Below are 22,756 nucleotides of genomic sequence, written 5' to 3'. Positions count from 1 at the left end.
AGTGCACTAAATGTGGTATATTAATGCTGTGTTCTACTTAATTCTACTTACCTCTTTCATACTCCTGGCAACAACAATACAGCAATACCTAACCCTCCTAATCAGTCACATTCATTTCACTTTGATGTGCGACAAACTGAAGTGATTTCCATGTCTCTCTTATCAGGCTGTGGGACAGTAAGCTTCAATGTTTCAGTGGATCCACTTTACATTTTCAGAGCTCTAATGTGCTGCATCACCCAAGAACCTAAAGCAACTAAAGCTCTTCATAAAAAGTAGTTCAAACAACTGTAAGAATATCAAATTGACAATGTACTCGTAATATAAACTAGATAGATAGATAATATAATACAATAAATATAATATAAATATACCAGCAAATAATGCCACTCAACTGAGTGTATTTCAGACTAAAAGAAAAAAGACACATAAAACAAAAATATTCAGCTTTAGTTGTTCATTATGTCCATTACTCAGATAGCTACTCTGCAGAAAGTAGTCCAAGTAGAAGCACTGTAGTATGTATATGTACATATATCTTGAGCTTTTATGCAATGAAGAAGATACAAACTGCCATATATCAGGGTTTTTATCAGTCCAACAGTTACGAGCTAGCAGAAAAAATGTCATTTGAACCTAGAGAGAGTCTTACTCTTGTTTTGGATTATTTCTTGTTATACTACAGAGCAACATATTCATTTACAATTTAAGAACTTCCTGGAGTTTTTCTAGAATTTTCCACTGCTCACATCCACATAGTTTAAATTAAAATCAGGGATTTCTTTGGCACACATCAGTGATAAATCAATAACTATTTTAGGTTTCAGGTTCTTAACCAAGGACACTTTAGCATATAGACTGGAAAAGGTGAGTCTACCTCATGAATTACAGCACAAGTGTCTATTTTTTTTTATTAGTGGGCCATACAAACTTGTAATCAAATGTAATCAAACCTGTAGAAAATATAGAAACCATACTAAATAAAAAAATCAAATGTTTTGCTGGACTTAGTATTGTATGTTTGATTCTTTTCTGTGCTGATTGCTTAGATTGTCATGTTTGTGTATTCCCTCCGTGTTTTCAATTTTGTGTATTTAGTTTCAGTGTGTTTATTTTATTTACTCAGTGTTCCTGACTTTTCCTTCTCCGTCATTCCTCTATGTTAAGATTAGTTTTGTGTCTGCGTTCTCCTGTTTCATTATTGCTTCTTGCTTCCTGTTGTATTTTGGTGCCATTTGTCATTTTTCCATTGTGTTTATGGTAAATGTATGGGTTCTTATACTTATATTTATCTACTCTACTTGAGACCACATTAATTAGACCACATGCCTAATTAACCCATTCATACTGATTTATACAAGCGCTTTTTTCTACACCTACGTACTTTCGATCTACATTTATACTCTGATAAAACCATTGGGGAGCAACTTGGGGTTCAGTACCTTGCCCAAGTACACTTTAGCATGCAGACTGGAGCAGCCAGATATTGCAGTCAGTCATCAATTGCAAAACAGTAACAACTGTTTTGCAATTGATGACTAAAATTTATATTTAAAAAAAGATTGTAATTAAATGAAATACAGTGTAAAATGTTTATTTTATCACTAAATATATTAATGTAGTGTATGTTTTCAATTAAAGTTTACTACAGGTTTCCAAAAAACAATCCTTATTTGGGATTTTATGGAAGTTTAATTTTGACTATTATAACAATAAAATTTCATCTTTCATGGATCACTCTTGCTTAATTAAAACAAGTCTCTCTTACGAGTAAATGACTTCACATTGTAAAGCTCAAAATTCTTCTTCTCCAGAATTTTCAGCTGCCCTTTCACAACTAGAAATATATCCCAGTTGGGTTTCTGACTCAGCCTGTGTGACACTATTATATAGAGTTCCAATGTTAATGTCAATATTATATAAATAGAATTTATGCAAGTTTGACTTGCATAATTAGTTTAACTGAGTTTCTGTGTTGCTGTGACATGATTACAAATAGTCTTGTTTATGATCGATAGATATAAGTGTTTAGAATATGAATACCCATTACTTAGGTTACACCAACAATTTATTTTTAATTTTTTTTTTAAAATGTGCACATTATCACAGTTTTCTGCAGAAAAAAACTGCACCAATGGTAAAAATTAGGACCAATCATTTAACTTGGAGGCTCTGCAGCTCTTAAATATACATGACCAGCTGTCACAAAGTCAGTATAGTAACACATTAAAGCAGCACCTGGAGTATTGTCCATCCACCTGAGGAAGCCTCTACTGAGAACAAGCGCAGGTACAATCAAAAGAAAGATACATATACAAAAGATGTGTGAATTCTATAATATTTTAGTTTATCTGGTGACTTCTAAGACAGGTAATGAATGATGGTTTATCCTTTTCAAAAAAAAAAGGTGTCTGCTTATCAAAACTACGGCACAATCCCAGAGTTGTCACAGAAGTTTTAAGGGTACTCAACACTGGATTAATGTAAACAGTTGGTGTAATAGTTTTAATAGCTTTAAAAGATGCCTCTGCTGCAGTGCACCTTAAAGTGGGTTCCTGCTCAACAGACTTCTGAGCACAATCACTGACATCAGTCATTGTTAAAAGCAAACTGCTGATGCTGTATCTGTGATGGTGAGTGTGCCTCTGCTAGAGTAATTGTGAGTGTGTTCAACTGTGACAGATTGGGGTGGAGGGAGGGGCTTTGACTAGACTATCTGCTAATGAGCACAGCACAACTAATAAACAACATACTTCTGTATTTATCCAATAATGAACTCTTCTAACTCTGACTCTCACCTTTACCTTCTTATTTTTTTTTTAAACTAAAGTGACAGACTGTGTGTCTTTTACACTGCTACCGTTCTTGTTGCATCTTAAATCATCTTGATGACAGTATGTTAATTTCTGCATTATAAGGCTCCTTTACAGATTTATTATCTTAAAGTCACAATTCTGTAGGATAAGAACTTATCTGCTTATCTGCAGGATTTATTTCACTTTTGGCCAAATAAAAGGCCAATTTTTTTTTTGGGAACAATCTGCCTCTTGTGTCCTGCAACTTTACAGTCTGTACATCTGCTGTGACAGTGGCAGCCTAAGTGAGGCTGAGTGGCCGACCTGCTGCATTAACAGCAAAGTTGCTGGAGGAAAAGTGCTGAGTGAACTAGGAATCTATTTTCAGCTAGTATCAGCAGCTGCTGCCTGCAGGAGCACATCTTTATGTGTGCCCTGCACCATATGTGATTACGCCACTGTTACAACCAGCACAGCCACCTAATGAAGGAATGTGTAAAAGGTGCAACAAAGGATGGAAGGAGGGAGGGACTAAATACTGAAGGTATATAGAACTAGCACAGAAGAAATGAGATAAAGAGAGACTGTTACTATTGGTAACTACCTGTTAAAGGGAGAACAGTAGGGGAGGGAAGAGAGCTTCCTTCTCACTGGTGCTGCTAACAGCTGAAAGTCATGGTAAGTGTACAACTTAACACAAAGAAACAAATTAATCAGTGCAACAGATTGGGCCCATTTTAGGGTAACAGCCCTGCTCTGCATCAGAAGTGGATAGATCATACATTACAGGGCAGAAAATTACAAGCAGTGACAAATCATACACACACGGACAATTCACATGGCACCTTTAGGAAACCTGCCAAATATCCTTTCATAAACAAACAATACTACACCGGCTCTCTCTCCTTCTGCCCTCACCCAGCACTTGCACTTACTTTCCTATAATTTATGCAAATGTCCTCCAGTGAATTCCTGCATGTCATGCATGTTAATGAGGACATGGCATAGCATCACAATGAGTGCTTCCCCTGCAAAAGAGAAAAACACTCCATCTCTATTGGTGACAGTAGCTTTTGAAGGAACCTGGCATTATTCTCTGTGTGCTCAAACAAACAGTAAGAAGCCCTAATGGAAATGAAACAGGCCCTTTACTGTATGTTGAGATGACATAAGATAAGATAAGTCTGAGAAGTGGGAAATTCACCTTGCAGATGGAGCGCAGAGCTGCAGCATAAGCGAATACAATAAAACTATGCTTGTACCTTGCTTTTAATTTCACTACCCCTTGTCACATTATGAGATTTAGTTCAGCTGTGTCTTGTTTTCCAATTCCCCTCATAGTGTGCCCAGAGATACTGAGTACAGCATCTCTGTAATGCTGAGACAACTGGTAGCATAAGGAAAGTGTCATCCTCAGTGGCAACAGAAGCTCAGACGTTCCTGGTGCTGAGCTGTGGGGAAGTATACCTCCCCTGACACTGGATTAAATCAGATAGTGTATGTCTAATCTGCTGCCAGTACAGCTTACAGTGCAGGCCAGACACTGGGAGGACATGACCTCACCTCCACTGTTTAAGACACAGCAAGATTGTGATTATAGTGTTGTTTTCTCCAAAAATGTAGAAAACCTAAATAAAATGCTAGGAACAAGACATTCAGCAAATGTCGTTTATTCACCACGCTTCCATAGAATATTTGCTGAGCCCAAACTGATGGAATGCCTGGTTATCGAGGTTAAAAACAAAGACCATAAACATGGGGATTATACTCCTCTACTCTGCCTGGCACACTCAAAACAGCATCTTAGGAATGATACGTCTTTGCTATATCATTTCTAGTCCTGGCAGAGAAATGGCCCAAAGTGCCAGTATATGCATTAGTCGCTTTGCGTGTGTTGTGGTGCAGTTAGGCAGTATTCTCCTGAACAATAGGTGTCGCCACTCTTTGCTACCACTTGCACTTTGTCCCGTAGTGCCTGGCAAAGGACAAAGAACAAAGGACAAAGCTGTTGCCATATCGACTACTTCTGAAGGTTGTGCACCTCTGACACATTGTCCTGCTGCTATCGTAGCTGGGTTGAATACATGAGTTCATGTTGATTTTTACCAGCATTTTGATGATATGTCAATACCAAAGCTCAGAGATTCACAGATTATACAGAGCGAGATGTTGTAGCAGTTTGAAAAGAAGAACATTTGTGAATGGTGACACCTCTTGTTGAAGGCAATACTGCAGTGGCTACCTGTGGCACAATGGCGAGCTTAGATGGATTTGGCTGGGTGTTGATGCCACTGGTGGCATTTGAATACACCGGGGCCCAAAGAGAGGCTCCCTGCTGTATCGAGGGGGTTGGGTGAGCACTACTCCCACTGAAGCTCATTCCTGTAAAGCCGCCTCTTCATCTCCTAATCCCCATCTTTAAGGAAGGCAGGGGTCTGTCTCTGGGCTCTTACTACCACCATCTGTCAAACAAGCTATATATGTGATTGCTCAGCGCCAGTGCTTGGTATGGGGCCAGACTGTGTGAGACACCTTCAGATGCATTTTGCAGATGGAGTCCTTAATCAAGCTGAGTTGGTGGATGGAGTACCTCAAAATGTTTTGCCTTGTAGGTGATTTAAAAAAAAACATCCTGTAGGCAACAACAACTGCCTGGTAAAGCTTGGAAAAAGATGACTGAAGAACTATTTGTAGTCTTATTTATAAGTAACAAAATCACAGTGGAACGTAATGCTTTTCTGTTCCAATAGTCACATGACACTGATTTCACAAAACATCTGTCTTTGCTTTCATACCAAGACAGTCAGTTATTCACATTGCTGCAAGAAGTTGCTTTTAAGGACCAGGTGAACAAGTGTCAGCTTAGAGGTGGGAAAACACTGTAACAACAAAACAATGTAATTTTCTAGCTGATCATATACTGGGGCATAATTATAATGCCATCTTGCCATAGGCTACAGTAGAGGATGAAATATTTTGTGAATTTTGATGTGTCCAAAACTCTGTCAGCCACAGACAGAGTCAAATTTAAACTACGTAAATTCATAATTTCTACTTTTATAAGCAAACAGATGCAGCTAATTCATTTCATTTATGGCTCAAAAATGACAGAACCAGTAATGTACTTGGTAAACTGCTTGTTTTGTTTTTACTCTCCCCTTACTTTTACCTTGACTTGTTGGTTAGGGTTTAAGTATTGAAAATGAATATGTAACGATGTACTGCACATTATTTTTATTTTAAATTTCACGTGGTATAATGGGATTTTAGCCAGTGGTTCTTTGGGAGTTTGCATGTGTTTTTTTAAATAATACCTATTTTTTTCCCGCCAGAATTATAATACTGCATTAATCCCAGAGGAAACAATTCTACCATTCTAGCAGAGGATGGTTTCCATCAATTGACCTCTGGGTTATGGGCCCACCATGCTTCTGCTTTTTTATCCCTATGATGAACTAGAGTCACCTGTGCAAGCCCACAGTCACATTATTTATAGATGAGAGACCTGGCTACTCCACCTATCATTGGCGGTGGACTTCTATAGCTGAAGGAGCACCTGACTGCATACACCTGAGTGTCAGTTAAGTGTTGAACACATGTAGCAAAGGTAAAGGCTGCTGCTCACAGCTGACACAGACAGCGAGGGTTGAGCTAGCCACTCCAGCGACAGAGAAAATGTGACATTCAGACTGGAGGCAGATATGCCTCAGCAGATTTCAGTCACTGAAAGTAAAACAACAGTAATGTAACATCAAAAAAACCTTGATGTCACATTACTGGAACATCATGTCTGCAGTGTTAGAGAGATATACTAAAGAAGAACCACAGAAAGCTGTTAAAATTAAAAAATAGATGTACAGAATAAAAAAACCTGACAAGTGACAGTTTGATTTTTTATTGTATACCATTCTACATTACAAATGTGTCTTATATCAAAAATACTATAAATACACAAGCTGACAAATAAAGGAAAAACCTGAAACCCTACAGCGAAGGATTCTGGTGTCTCTGTTATGTTGTTGGTTAAATTCTGCTTGCACTGTTTGGGTGCACTTTAGAGTAAAAGGGAGTGATCACCTTTATTCTATAACACTGACTGACGTTTATATCCTTATTCATAGATTCTCCAGAACAAATTAATGTTCATGTATGTAAGATCCTTCATATTCATGTGTTGTCCTGCCATTTTGATAAAATGTGAATAATATAGGATGCGTTATCAAATGAAATAAAAAGGGAAAAATTCCCAGTGAGACTCACTCTTTGTGGCACATTAAAGACTGCATTTGAAAGATGTTACTTTCTACACTCTGTGTCACACCTGAAACACAAAGCAGCTGGTGCATCATTCAAGCACGCAATCACTTAATTACAGGGATGCTGATTTGAACACACGTGAGCCATTCTCAGCAGTCTTTCTTTGAGTTAAGCAGATAAAAAAAACACAGCTCATTTTTCTTTTTCAGTAAGTGCAGGAACAAAGTCATTTGGCAGGCATTACTTTATTAATGCACGCTAGCCCCAGTGAGGAGCTGCAGCACAAGTGGGATGTGCCCCAGTTTTCACAGCACCGCATGTCTATAGGAATATGAATGTGTGACACCAATACATCAGCGAGGTGCTTTTATCATGTGTTCGGCTGAAGAGCTCTGAAGTAGCTCTGTTTAAAGCGACAGTGTGAGATCTGAGGTGAGGAAGAGTGAGAAGTGTTGCTGAACCTGATGAGCACAGAACCCAAGGTGGCACTGATCTCACCTCAAAGTGCTACATGCCTCTAGCATCAGCACCAGCAGCAGCTGGCAGGTGATAATTGGCAATATCAGCACTTTGTCACACCTTTCCCTGAATCTTTATCCCATAGCAGGGGTGATTCTAGGTTCAAACTTTTAGGGGGTCTCAGCTCCCAATCATAATGTCATGCATGCAGTGCCTAGTAATTAATATTCATGTCATAGGCTGTTTGCAAATGTCATCAACATGACAATGGTACCTTCAAAACCAAACCTATTTAGCTGGATGACCTATTGTAGTGTCTAAGAATAATAATTCAGAGTGAATAAGCAGAAATTTAAATCTAATCCAGCAGTTTTAGGGTGCAGCCTTTAGTTATCAAATGCATGGCAAAGACGCGGTCGTTAAAGAGGTTAATTAACTATTTGCAGCAAACCCGACAAGATGAGAAACATGCACAACAAGCTTTTGAATTCATGCAAACTCAGACTCAGCACAGAGCATGGTGTACCCTAATTTCATGAGTGAAGAACAGATTTGTAGTCCATCACAGCAATGTAGTGGCAGCCATGTTTGTAGTGAATCCTGTAAAAAGCTCCCATTCATATCAATGTGTTCTCTTCAGAATGACCAGTGGCATTTTTTAAGTGTGCTACTGGAAAACACACAAAGCTGTGAAATACATAAATACATAAAAAACGACTTTGTGAAAAATAACTTTTGTTTCTCCAGCCGACTTCACTATTTCGTGTATAATCTGTCCTTTCTTCTCCATCCTCATCACTCAACTAGAAACTAGAAAATATCAAAAATATAATCTTACAATAATTATCATAAGCGCAAGTGGGCAATGCACAATAGTTGTGGGTAAAACGGAAGCCAAAGCTTTATCCTTTTTGGTGATTTTGACTACGTGTCCACTCTCGCCTGTTTCTTTTGCTCTCTCCCTTTTTTGTGCCGCCACCCAAAAATTAAATGTTACAGTGAATAAAAGACATTAACCGATCAATATCAGTTTATAGCTGAATGCAGGCTGCTGCTAGACAAATGATAGGTAACATCATTTTGACTTGCTGCCACCTGGATCTGGAGCTGTACTGTAAATAAATGCTGAAGCCCAATTTGATCAGAAAAGGAAGAGAATTTTTTAACAAACTAAAATAATAATGTACATCAGTTTCTTGGCTGGCAAATAGCGATGTCCTAGCAGAAGGTTACAATTAGCTAATAATCTCTAGTGATTTAAGCTAAACTAGCTAATGTTTTTGATGCTATTTAGAGAACAAATAAAAATACGCAGTAATATCTATGTCGCCTATGTTCTACAGCAACAGAATACAGGAAAAAAAAACAAGCAAAACAAACAAAATACCTGAAGAGAAAATCAGTACATGTGGCTGAGAAGTAATAAATTATTAAAACAGAAGCAGATAGATTTCAGGTGAAATTCTGGGATATTTGGTAGTACCACTGTGAAACCCGAAGGGCTGGCCAAGCCCCTAGAGAGAGCGACCAAGATGAATCCAAATCAAGTGACTACTTCTGATTTTATCTCAAAACATAAAAGAAAACTTCCCCAGACCTCTGCTTTGTCCTAACAACTTCCTTCTTTAAATGGCATAAAACAATGCTTTGTTTTTTCCTGTCTTTAAACCCAGATACAACATCTTAAAGAGTAATATCAATTTTTCCTGGAACTGCACTAGGGATCTCTATATTCCTTTCTTTGCTATTTGTCCACACGTACAGCTTCTTTACATGTTTCTGTCTTGGAGTCAGGATTGAAGTATTTTCATTGTGTTTCCTAGTGTTTTCCTTTTCCCTGTGTCTCTTGTGAATCTCTCTCTGTGGTCTAATACTGTTGGCCTATGTGCATCTACTTCCTTTTTTATTTTTGGAGTGACTTTCTTTGTGCATTATCGTTTATTTTGCTTCCTTTAGTAATTATCTGCATCAATACAGTCGTGTCCTTTTTTACTTTCCAGGTTTCCATGTGAATATTTCTTAAGTCCTTTTTTTACTTTTTGCTTTCCTGAAGTTTTTTGCTTTTCTTCAGTAAACTTTCTTGTTGTGTTAGCATTTGTGTCCTTGATAAATCTTGACACAGCTAGCTGTTGTAGCGTGCCCGTGCTAGATGTGCGAAAGCAAATGTTGCATTGTGATAATCAAATACTTCAAATATATACTTTGTGTTGCAATTGAAATGACCTGAATTTAGACGTTAAGGTCACAGACCTCAAGTGTCTCAAAGTTTCCTGACCCTAATAAGCTGCATTTTTCTTGAGCACAACAGCTGAGCCAAGCCACAAAGATGAGATTAGCTCATCTGATCTTGATGCAAGCCCGCATCAGCTGATTCCTCAATAGGTAACAAATCTCACAAAGTATGTGCTACTTAAGCGCACATTTGCACATCTGCAAGCCACTTTGCAAGCCACGTCCACACCAATTCCATATGTCATACTGAGTCTTACTTTGGGGTGGCTATGGCTCAGAAGGTAGAGAAGGTCATCAACTATTCAGAAGGCAGGTGGTTCAATTCCTAGGTGCTCCAGTCTGCATGCCAAAGTGTCCTTGGGCAATTGCTCCTGATACATTCATCGGAGTGACAGAAAGTATTTAGATGCTCTCCATGTATGTATGTGGAAGGGTGGGGAGGTCCTGGGACAGATTCATGTTCACAGAATAAATTATATATAATGTATTACATAGCTGGTGTGACATATTACAATATGTTTTAAATATGTAGATAACCTGCCCCACCCTAGGGTCCTTTGTAATGTATGTTTGAATTTATTTCGCTTATTTATTTAGCTTTCAGCTTCCTCCTTATGGTCTGAGGGCACTCCAAAGCAGCTCTAAGTGATCTAGATAAGCATAATTATCCACTATATACACACTACAACATCATCAAGATCAAAGAATGGTTTACTGAACGAAAACAGAATCACACCTGGCCATAAATGACCCCTCCCTCTATGAAACACCGTGGTATTCCTAACGAGCCATCTCCCAGGGTGTATATTTTGTTCCTTGTTTGGATGTATTGTGCAGGTATAAGCCATATTTGAATTATAACCATAGAAAATCATCACAGTATTACCATGTAAGATTTTGTCTTTTATCAGCTTTATTGACAGAGACAGTGAAGAGATGACAGGAAAGCAGAGGGACAGAGAGAGAGACAGGACTTGAACCCAAGCCAGCCGCTCAACGCACTGAGCTAAACTGGCAACCTTCCTTGTTGATTTTTACGTGCTAAAAACACATGAGTTGTTAAGAGTTCTGTGTTTTAGCTTGAGGTGGGAGTGGATAGAAGGCATAGTCAAAGATTGTCTGCAAGTGTGCAAAAGCTATTGCTATTGTTTTTGCATTTGCGCCAGCAAGGAGTTTTTATTGTTGCATTGTCTAAAATGCAGCACCCTTTGCACCCTTGCAACCAAAACCTGTCAGGGGAAACAATACGATAGATACACTTACCTCTTCAGGAAGGCTAACAACCAAGCCATTCTCTGCCTGGCCCACCAACGCCTGGAGGAAATACTCGCTGCACGCAGCCAGCACAGCCCGATGTCCTCGGAATTCCTTGCCTTCCACCAGGACAGTCACATCACACAGGATATCCTGCTTCCGCTGGTCGTTGAGGCAGAGGAGGATATTGGTACAATGAACTGTTGACTCATACACATACATGGGGGCTTCAGACTTCTCATCCACGGACATTCCGCTCACGCCCTGGAAATAGAAGCAAAATAGAGGGGGGGTCAGCTTACAGCCAAGCCCGGCAGGCACATACCGCAGGGCTGACATCAGCCCCAGTGGTCTGCTGTAGCCAGCCTCATGACTAAATGCTGTTTCACGTGCTCACTCCTAGTTCAACATTGTTGTTGTGCATGTTTCAATACAAAATATGCATATACACCTGAAATTCACAGGTATTCGCTACATTACTGCTTGTCATGTCACATTAAAATCATATCCAGTCAATAACCAGGAAACAAAACCACACTGTACACTTTACTGCATTTACTTTTGAGGTCTACGAGTGTTTGAAATTACCCTTCCTGTGGACATCCACATGCATAACTATTTTTTATGAAGACACTGACTTACATTACACTGCACAACTAAGTGTACAACCTTAAGGTGGACTCCAAGAAAACTTGAAAAAAGTAGAATAACAGACATTCATCTAATATTTGCTACGACCAAACTGAGTAGCTCCTATGACAAAAAGGAGCAGTTTTATTATCAGCTTTTAAAGATTATTTAACACAATGACCTAGCACCAAAATACCACTTTTCTAGTTTAACTGACTGCACGCTTTTGACTACAAGGCACATTCACAGAGTGCTTTATTCTATACAGTAACCGGGGGAGGAAAACCAACACAGTCACAGCCAAGAACTCCACACAGAAAAGCCTTGCTGTCCAAGAGGTTTGAACCCAAAACCTTTTTGCTTGTGAGATTGTACTGCTAATGATTCGGTCAAGTCGACCCAGTAAAAAAAGTTGGTTAACTCATTACCGGGCCATGCCTGTTGTCCCCCAGTCTAGTGATCTTATTTACTACTACTGGTGGTGCTCCTGTTAAAAAAACCTTAATTTATATGCCTTGGAGAGAAAAAATAAATTAAGACATTAGCAGAATATTGTTCTTAATTAGTATAAAATGCTATAACAAACAAATCAGTGAACTTTAACACAGTTCAAATGAAAATCCTGGTTCTTTCCCAGTGCTTTCAGTCTTCATTGCTAAGACTGGGTAGATAAGTCCTGACTTCATGCAATAACACAAGATACACAGTAAGACAGGATTGACTGTCTGACCCTTACAGTTCTAGTTGCCTTTAATCAAACTACCACTAATGTATTCACGCAAAGATAACCTGGAGGCAAAGTGGACAGGACAGTCATCCACTGAGCCTGGTTGGTAATCCACGCTTGGATTTACGGGAATAGTTATAAGGAAGCTTAAGGACACAGCCGGGATACTGTCAACCACAATATTTTATTATAGACATCACAACATGCCGTATGTGTTAAAGGTACTGTGCTGAAGTGTTTTAAATTATATCTGTCTATATCTATATAACAGAGTCCAGTTTGCTCGTGTAAAAGGGGAGTCCTATGATTATGGAGTTCCACAGGGTTCTATGCTGGAACCCATTCTGTTTACATTATACATGCTTCCTATAGGCAGACTCATTAGAAGGCATAGCATAGGTGGTGATACCTGAACCCTACAGAGGTTGCAAAAATAGTCCCAGTCGTCCATGATGTCAGATTAATATGTGCCATTACCAAAATGTGTGCTGTCTCAAGAGCATGGAGGAAATTCCAGGAAACAGACAGTTACTAGGAAAGCTCTATAGGAGAGCTAGACAGAGCCAGAATCTTCCACAGTGGGCCTTTTGGCCTATCCTATCGCATTTACATTCTTAGGTGTGTAAAAGTAAATAGTATCAAATGGGCATGGTGTTTCAGGTTTTTGCCTGACTGTCATGGCAGTAAGTCAGCCTAATTTCATATTCAGACCACAAGAAGCTGAACTCTGGGAACATCCACATGCAGCACGTGCCCCTGTGGAAACGTTTTCATGTCAAACGTTCCATTCTGGTCACTCGGCCCAGTGACGACAGACCTAGAGGTATCTTCCTTCACATACACAAAAACGGAAAAGAGGAAAAGCTATCAGACAAATGTCTAAAAAATCTGATTACAGAGAGAAATGCCTTCATGCCTCTATGTGGAACTGTACTAATTAAAGAGTAATGCATGGTGTTCGCTGCTGTAAACACTGAGATGCTTTTGACTCACAGATAAAGTGTCACAGGGCTTGTTTTTACAGAAAAGGGTAGTCAGTGGACTTTTTGCTTCTTTTTTAAAACATATATGTATAAAATATGGGAAAACACACAAACTCCTACTGTTAAAATGGCCAAATAATCATGTAAACACAGAAGGAAACTCTAAGTGCCTTACAGTTTTACATGTGAAAAAATTTTCTGGCAGAGAAAAAGTGCTAGTGGAGAAAATGAGGAAGCACAACTAGCATCCTGTAACATTAAAAATCTGCTGATGAGCACCTTCACAATGATTTTGTCTTCAATCACAAATCAGTTTTCCGAGCCTGTTGGATCTTCCCATTCTTTGGGTTATCCCATGGAAAGTGGGAAAGGTGTGGGCAGGTGTAGGTAATTTTACTAGACCTAGCAAGAAAGAATTTTTATGACTTACTCATAAAAGACCAAATAAACAATAAACCGACAAAAACTCTAATTGACTTACAGTTTTTTGAATGAAAACGCTCCCTGGAAGAGGAATTCCACAAACAACTCCTTCTAACCTTATTTATACATTTCTCCATCAACATTCTCAAAGCAGCCATCATATCTATCACTTGCTCTTTCTTGGCCTTAAACCAATAAAGGTAAATGGTAAATGGACTGGTTCTAATGTAGCACACTTCTACCCTGGTAGAGCACTCAAATCACTTTACATAACATGTCTCATTCACCCATTCATATAAGAGACCTACTCTACCTCCTGAGCTACAGCGATGCCTATGCCTATATCATCACTTCACTTCATAACTCTTTCCCACAGCTTCATGGTATGGCTCATGAATGTATGGTTTTGTAGTTACTACAGCTCTCCATATCATCCTGGATGTTGAAAACTGGTACCAGTACACAGTACCATTTCTAAAACATCCTCTCACTCGCCAAGAGTGCTATACAATCTGTTCCAAAAGAAAGCTCACTTTCCTCTTCTCCATACCTCTGCAGATATGTACCGGTAGTCGGGACTACAATCTTCATCCTCTTCTTTCTCCAACTAGCCAACTATAATTGACTAGTTGAATTTGACGACATAAATAAAGACATAAATAAAGACATAAATAAAAGGGAGGAAGTATTGCAATTATACAAACGAGTTAGCAACTGCATGACCCGTTTTTGACCTCTGGTTTATGAAGAAACTGATTTTGCTTTCAACCATGTTTGAAAATGAGAAATGTAATCACAGCCTGGGGTTCTGGTCTTTTGTCCAAAAATGTGCAAGTAGGGACATCTGAGGACAGAATACTTGTCAATCATCTATTCTATACTTGTTTTGAAGTCTATTAGAAGTGTCTGATACAAGCAAATGCATACTGAGCATACACCACAAATAAGGGAAGTGAAAACTGTGAGCTGCCTTTGCAAGAAATCGTTGCATTAAGGTTGTTTGTGGCCTTTGTTGTGACTGAGTTGTAATAATGATTTGACTGTGGTGGTCACAGCACACAGTAAGGTGTGGCAGCTGTTCTTGTTGTTGAAGTATGTCAGTCTAGTCTGGTCCAAATGATTTATAGTTATGATACTTTCACTAAACACTTCTCAGTTAGTTTTGCAGGATCATGAGCTGTCTTCCAAGAATAATGTTTCCAGATGTAGCTGCAAGGTTCAAGGCCATGTGAACATGATGTTTGCACCCTATAATTCAATTCACTTGCAGTCGGAGGAAAATGCAATGATAACACAACACAATGATACAGCATAACACACACGTTGCTGTACATGCGTGCCACACACACACACACCACAAAATAGCAGGTTGCGGCAGAAGTTTGATTAGATGTGCAGATGGATGCAAAAGATTTCTTCCCTTCTACTTAGCTTAAATGTGTCAGTCACATCTATTTTATAATAGTATTGGTATTACTGCGTTCTTCTGTAACATTAGCAAATGATTATTCTGTTTATATACTACTAGCCAAAAGATTTTTAAGGCCTGTTTAAGGCTTACTGCACCATTCTTTCCTCCGTCACACACATCAACTGTAATCTGTTCAGTAGGTCTCATGATTGTTATGGAGAAACACGGCTAAGTTGAGTAACTTTTAGCCCCTAAAGAGAAATATCACATTTGCATACACAATCAGTGAAGTGAAAAGGGAAAAACAGCAGAATGTGTGAGTCAGCTTCAGCTTGACTGTATCACATGACAGGTCTTGGTTTGGGGGCTTTAAGAATGTGGGATTGTAATGTGTGACAGTGTGCTATAATGTGCTCTATAAAGTGTTCCCCTTTCTCTCAGTGTCTCAGCAGACTAACTAACATGCAGTGTGGGTGGAAGGAAGGAGACGGACTAAGTTATGATTAGACTGAGCCCCTAGTGGTAGATGCATGTTTTTTCCTATAATAAAAAACATACTGTTCCAGAGAACACTATGATATCAGCACACTCCAGCACTTCATGTGAAACTAGCCTCTTTCCTCTTTAGCTGAGTCTCAAACCATGAAGGAGATGGGGAAAGATTATCCATTAAGCCCTGGTTTTAAAACATTCAATTCAGTTCTATTTCAATTACATTTCGTTATATAATGCCAGTTCATAACAACACAACAGTGACTTTATATTGTAAGATCTCTATTTTAGCAGGACGACAGCTCCAGACAAAGCAGAATCAGGATCAGGGAGGGGCAGTAATCTGCTACAACTGGTTGGGAGTAAGGGAAAAGAGGAGAGAGCAGAGAGAGATGGGACAAAAGGCAAACTGTAGGAGGAAGGGCCAGTTTAATAATTGCTCATGATTAAATATAGTAGTGGTATATAACAGACAGAGAGTGAAAAGAGGTAAGTGAAGAAGAAATGCTCTGCATCGTGAGAAGCCTAAGCCTATTGAGGCATAACTAATGCATGGTTCAGGATCACTAGTTATCATTAGTTATACAAGGGAATCAAGCATCTCTGATTTGTTGCCTTCTTTCTGTCTAAAACCACACACATGTTCTCACCAGCCCCATCTTATCTTAATTAAACACCTCATACTACCATATCACCCAAATTCAGTCATTTGCTCTCAGACTGCTGGCTTACTTGTAGTTCTTAGTAGTTCTTAGGGTTCTTAGGGAGACCGAGCCTTGAGTTTTGAGGCCCCACTTCTATGCAACCAGCTCCCAGTATAAATTTGGGAAATAGAAACCCTGTCTACTTTCAACATTAGGCTTGAAAGTAAACAGGGTGCCCTAACTATAAGCTCTATGTGCTTTATCCTTTTTTGATAAAGCATATAGTTCGGGTTAAGTTCCTTAACTCACTATGTGTTTATACACCATTCTGCATTCAATCACTAGTTATTATTAAAGCTCTCCTCCACAGTTTATCCTGTCTTCTCCCATCAACCCCAAACGGTTGAAGCAAATGCGACCTCCCTGAGCCTGGTTCTGCTGGTGGTTACTTCCTGTTAAAAGGCAGTTTTTCCTTCCCACTGTCGCCAAGTGCTAGCTCAAATGGGGTCGTTTGATTGTTGAAGTTTCCTCTGTATGATTGTAGAGTCTTTACCTTCCCAAAGAAGGTTTAAAACTATTGTGACTGTGTAAAGGTGACTGTTGTTGTGATCTGGTGTTATATAAATAAAACTATAATGAATTGAATTGAATTAAAAACATGTCAAATTCAGTCAGTAACGGTGCCAAAACTGTACAAGGAAGGCATGGGAAATTTTTATAGTATTAAAACTTTCTGGAATTCACCTTTAAAGTTATCATAACAATTGTCAAGAACATGGAGTCAGCCCCACAGGCATGTTCATTAACACCTGCTACGAGTCTGGCAGGAGGCATAGTAGGAAGGCTTTCCCTACAGCTTAGTGTAGGAAAATCATGTCTAATAGGCCCTGAGTTGTTGTTTTCTTTCTTTTTATAAAAAATTGTGACAAAGGATGTACACAACATGACTGTGTCAGAATCCATGTGAGTCTGCACACTGTGGCGTCTTGTAGTAAATAAGATTAGTCTCAACTGCTACTGCTGCAGTCTAATAGCATTAGAGGCAGTATACTCAGAGGGAAACTAACATGAATGCTGTATCATTGTACACAATTAGTGGGGAGCACTTGAGACAGATGACTATAATTACACTGAGGATAAACATAGTTTTAATTGGAATTATCAAATTAGGCCACGCGACGGATGCCCCTGGAACTGTTCAAGGTGGCAAATGTCAGCAAGAAGTGTGATGATGATGTTGAGGTAAGTAGAAGCTTCTAATCCAGAGTATGACTATGTCATTAGATAGTCATACTGAGTAAAGTACAAATTAAAATTGCATTCAGGTCTTCTGGAACTCGCAACACTCATCCACATATAATGTCGTTGAATACAACATGCTGATTATTATTGTTATTATTTTAAGAAAGGCTTCACTTCCTTAAATAAAATGGTCTACTTCTCTATACCCTCAGAGAAATAGTTTCAATGTCTTAGAAGAGCACATCCATTTGGGGCGATCGTGGCTCAAGAGTTGGCAGTTCGTCTTGTAATCGGAAGGTTGCCGGTTCGAGCCCCAGCTCCAACAGTCTTGGTCGTTGTGTCCTTCAGCAAGACACTTCACCCTCTGGTGGTCAGAGGGCCCGATGGCGCCAGTGTCCGGCAGCCTCGCCTCTGTCAGTGTGGATTAAGTAAAGCGCTATACAAACACAGGCCATTTATCTGATTTTTTAATACTTAAAAGTTTAAAGTTTCCAACCTTTTGTCCTGTTTTGTCCTGTTATCATCATTGGAAAATTTTATATAAAATTTTGCATAGCTTTTAGAATCAGTTTTAGTTTTGGTGTCACATTAAAGGAGTGCCAGCCAGGTGCAGTTAGAGTGGATCTAGGATAAGACTACAAGCTAGGTTTGGGTCTCAGTTTCAGGCCAAGGCAGATGGCTAGTCTCTTTCAAGCTCCAGAGTGGCCAACCTGCGGACCACTTGATTGATTACAACAAAGCCTATGACTGAATGCCTCACACATGGATCCTGAAATACTTAGAACTATACAAACTCAACAGAACCCTAAGAGCCTTCATTGGGAATTCAATGGGGATAAGGAGAGCAAGCCTAGAGGCCGACTTCAAGCCAATTGCACAAGTTACCATTGAGTGCAGGATTTTACAAGGAGATGCTCTTTCCCTACTGAACCCCCTTTGCCAGATCATTAGCATGACTAGCTATGGATACTGCCTCTTCTACATGGATGGCATCAAGCCAGGAGTGAACAATACATCAGTTTTGCTGATCATTCAATGCTGAATGGGAAGAACAACACCTATGCCCTGCCAGTCATCAGATACCTTGCTGGGATAATAAAGATGTAAAAGCCACTGACATCAAGACAAGAAAGTTCCTCACCTGGTGGGTTTCATCTCAAGTCCAAGACCCTTAGACTACAAGCATGCCAAGGGCTGGTGAGTATCAGAACCACTACCCAGGATGAAAGATAAAAGATCCATGAATACATCAGGAAGATGGCCACAACTAATCATGTGGTTAGTGAATACCTCAGGCAGCACAAACCGGATGATGAATAGGAGCAAGAAGAGGAACCATCATAGAAGGACAGGCCCCTGCATGGCATGTATGGCCAGAAGATAGATGAAGTGGCTGATATTGAACAATCGTACCAATGACTGGACAACGCTGGACTGAGGCTGCTACTGAGACAATCTAGCACATAACAGTGGGGTGCAAGATGGTAGCAGGCAGGGCATACATGGAACTCTATAACCAAGCAGCTGACATATTGGGTCCCAAGGCCCAAAAGACAGTGTTTATATGTATTAAAAAAAATCGAGCCACAATCTCGCTGTTCACAAGCCACAGAAATGCTGAGATTTTCCTCCACTTTAAATCTTTTTATGAAAGCAAAGGGGCTTAATTAGGATCTCACTACAGTAAAGTATGTTGCAGGTCTGCCCTGCGATGTCCAGGGTGTAACTGCGATGAAAGTAAATAGGTGGTCATGGATGAATAGATGAAACAGTAGGCTACGCATGATGAGGTTAGAGAGAGCCGTTGATCATCTAAAATAAAAGACTCTGCATCTGACCAACTGGACTTTTGTGTGGATGCGCCTGGAATAAACACTTAAAGTGTGTAATGAGATTAAGATAAGAAGAAGTGCACCATAAAGGAAACTCCGTGCTCTTTCAAACAAAGCCCAAATCTCTGGGATTGAACGATTAGGTGAAAGACTATAGTTCCAATATGAGTCATGTGAGGCCAACTTATTTTGGCCTTAACAGATAGCTTCCTATGTGACATCACAATGTGCTTGTCCATCCAAAAACTCTGACTTGAAGGCTGCAATTTGTGTAGTAGTTAAATGAAACCTTTAAACACTGATTCAACATGCTGCCTTGATCACAATGGTCTGTGTTACTATTGTGTTCTAACTTCAGTAGGGCTAATCTATGAATTGATAAAACTCTCTGACCTCTATGGCTCATGGCCTGTTGCATAACCCGTTGAATGCCATTAAATTCCAGAAATAGTTCAAGAAAAAGTGCAAATTTATAATTACTCATTCTGTCTTTGAGCTGTTAGTGTCACAGACAAAACATGCTATCTTATGTACTCACAGTAGTGTCTAAACATTTTCAATTGCACTCTCAGTATTCAGCCAACACTGTTAAATCACAACGTGGAGAGCTTTGCAAGCAAACTGCAACACAGGAAGGAACTGAGCATTTAAATGCAAATCCAATTTTTCTTCACACCTTCAAGAAAGACGGATGATTTTAAACAGAACGTCCTCTGCATTTTTCATTTGAACACCAACATAAAATCATCCCAGAAGTGAATTCCTTCCATTAAGACTATGAATTGAGATTCTTGCCAAACAGTTTTTTTTGGGGCTTTCCACTCTTACCACAGAAAGTTCACAAACATCCATGCCTGAGGCTTTTCATTCTCCATGGTACTGATAAACCAAATGGCTTTTTATAAGGTCACTAGGCTGCTGATATCGATCCTGAGATAATATATGCAGGACAGCCATGTCTGAGACATTCTGCTGATACATACAAATACTGAGGTATGTGGAAGCATGTGGAAGCATAATCAGAAAGAAAGACACTTTGCCCTGTTTCCTCAAAGCTCAGATGTTTAACAAAGCTGTTTGTGAAATGAATTGATACAACCAAGACAAAAACTGTGGTATTTTGCAAATATAATAATAATGTGTAATTGTGTAACTCTATTAGCAGCGTCCTCCTGAAATGCGCCAACAACATGAGATTAACATCCTCATCTCTGTCCTTAATGCTCTCTGGTCGCTATGGTAACGCGTAAATACTTCTTTCAAAATAAGACACACAACTACAACACGGGAAAAGACCCAGGGAAACTGAGTTAACGATAAAAACCCTGAAAACCATAAATTTCATATACATTTCAAAAAATTTCCCAACCCAAGCTCTGTGTCATCTTGAAGTGTGCTTGCTGTTGAAACTGATTATAAACTACAGACCACAAACCTGCAGCAGTCTGCAAACAGCCTTACTAACACCGTGACTCTTATCTCTCAGTTTTGGAAAGGTCCTGACAGTGACCTTAGCCACATCACTGAAAAAAATGACCTTTAAAAGGCCAATACTGTGGAGCCTGAGCTGAATGGAAATCATCAAAGATAATGAGAAGAATCTGATAAGAAGGTCAGCATCTAAATAGAAAGTGCACTGACATCGAGAAAATATTATGAGTGAAAGCTTGAAACATTTGTCTGCTGCATAAAGGCATCTAAACTGATGATTAACTGTGTTAGCCACAGGTTTTCTAAACATATTCTAGACTCGTCTTCAAATACTCTGTGACATTTTGGTTTTATATCACATAAGAATCAAGAAGCTATTTACAGTTGTATTCTACTACAATTGGTCTCGAAAAAATCTGCTCAACAAAGTCGTGTCAAGCGACAGAGAATATTATCCAGAGTTATGGCTGCATTTCACCAAAATACAGCAACTTTCACTGAAGCAAACAATTCCATAAGAGTTTACTTACTTCTTCTGTCGTCTTTTCATTCAACACAAAGACAGAAAAACAGATAATATTCATAACAATAAAGTGGTGCCAGCTGGCATTACCTCAGAAAGACATCAGCATACATCCAGTCATCTTGTTATTCCACTCTTTGCTCTGACAACTTTGTCAAGTCTCTCACTGTGTGTTACCAACAGAATCTGAGCCTATCAATGTTTGTGGGAGGTGAGTATGACTGAGCAAGTGAGCTATGCGTAAGTGTGTGTGCGTGTGACAGTTGTGTATGTGTTTGTGTGATGGCATGCTAGAATATTTTTGGACTCTGCCTGCTTAAATGCAGCTTGCATGAATCATGACTTCCCACATAGTAGGTCAGTGAGTGGGGTGAGTCATATTGCTGTCTTATATGGTAACACACTGCACATGTGATAGCAGCGCTGGGGTTATCTATAGACTCAGCTTACTGCCTCAAATGTCTGAAGCAGAACTGCTGCGTCTCAAACCTAATCCCAAGTCTAATCCTTTCTTTTATTGTCAACATTTCTGAATTCCACTTTTGAGCAGTTGCCAGGTATTTTGGTGTGACTCGGACCCATTCTGGTTTCCAGAGGCACAGCTTTATCCTTAAATCTGACAACTGCACAACAAGCACAACAGTTGCCACAGAGCATATACAGTATATGCACTAAATCTAGAAAGAATATTGCGTCTTATGACGATGACAAGGTACACCTGCGCACCCAAAAAATCTGCTTGTCTTAACCTCTTCCTGTGTAATTGAGAAAAACAACAAGGAAACAAGTTTGCAGACTGCTTGCAAGTAACTGATGATGGAATAAAACACCCAAAAAGTGCAGAAAAGAAAAGCAGCCTGTGAGAGATTGGATTAGAGCATGTGCAGAGCTTTCCAACATACATTTTGAGAAGGAGCAGATGTGCTAATTATGCCAGTGATTGTCAGGAAAAGTGATTGCCCAGAACCAGACTATGTTCTGTATTACTAAATGAGCCCAGAAGAACAGATAGAGTAAACAGAAGTGGACGGGCTACATGATACAATCAATTCTATGCGTGCACAAAGACAAAAAATTCAACTGTCAGGTTCACAAAGACTCATGCGCAAAACCCTCATGGAAATAAAAGCAAGTGGAAAGTCTCCCCACAGGAAAGAGTTGACACAGATGCTTCGCCCACGTCAAAACCTTCAAAAGCCATGGCTGGATGCATGTGTATGTGTACGTGGGTGTGTGTACATGTGTGAGTGGGCTAGAGGGCACAAGCATGCTGAGATAGCAGAGAAAAAGCATTTTTTCACACATTGCTCTTGCATGTGTGACATCTCGAGCTTTAAGAATACACATAATAAATGTTCAGCACAGGAAAAAATGTGCAAAACTAAAGCAATACAATGCAAATATCCAGCTGAGATCTGAGG

The 22,756-nt window shown here is 39.4% G+C and overlaps 1 protein-coding gene across 2 annotated transcripts in view; it reads right to left on the bottom strand.

Moving 5' to 3' along the window:
* bach2b (BTB and CNC homology 1, basic leucine zipper transcription factor 2b) overlaps positions 1-22,756 on the bottom strand; it is an 89,975-nt gene that overhangs the window by 27,421 nt on the left and 39,798 nt on the right. For both annotated transcript variants that reach the window (XM_031741669.2, XM_039599090.1), the window contains one exon: positions 11,007-11,261. In XM_031741669.2, coding sequence (XP_031597529.1) covers positions 11,007-11,261 — 255 coding nt within the window. The remainder of the gene's footprint in view (positions 1-11,006; positions 11,262-22,756) is intronic.

This window comes from Oreochromis aureus, linkage group 15 (assembly GCF_013358895.1).
Source record: "Oreochromis aureus strain Israel breed Guangdong linkage group 15, ZZ_aureus, whole genome shotgun sequence".
In the NCBI taxonomy this organism is placed as follows: Eukaryota; Metazoa; Chordata; class Actinopteri; order Cichliformes; family Cichlidae; genus Oreochromis; species Oreochromis aureus.
This window is presented reverse-complemented; position numbering and strand designations above follow the sequence as displayed.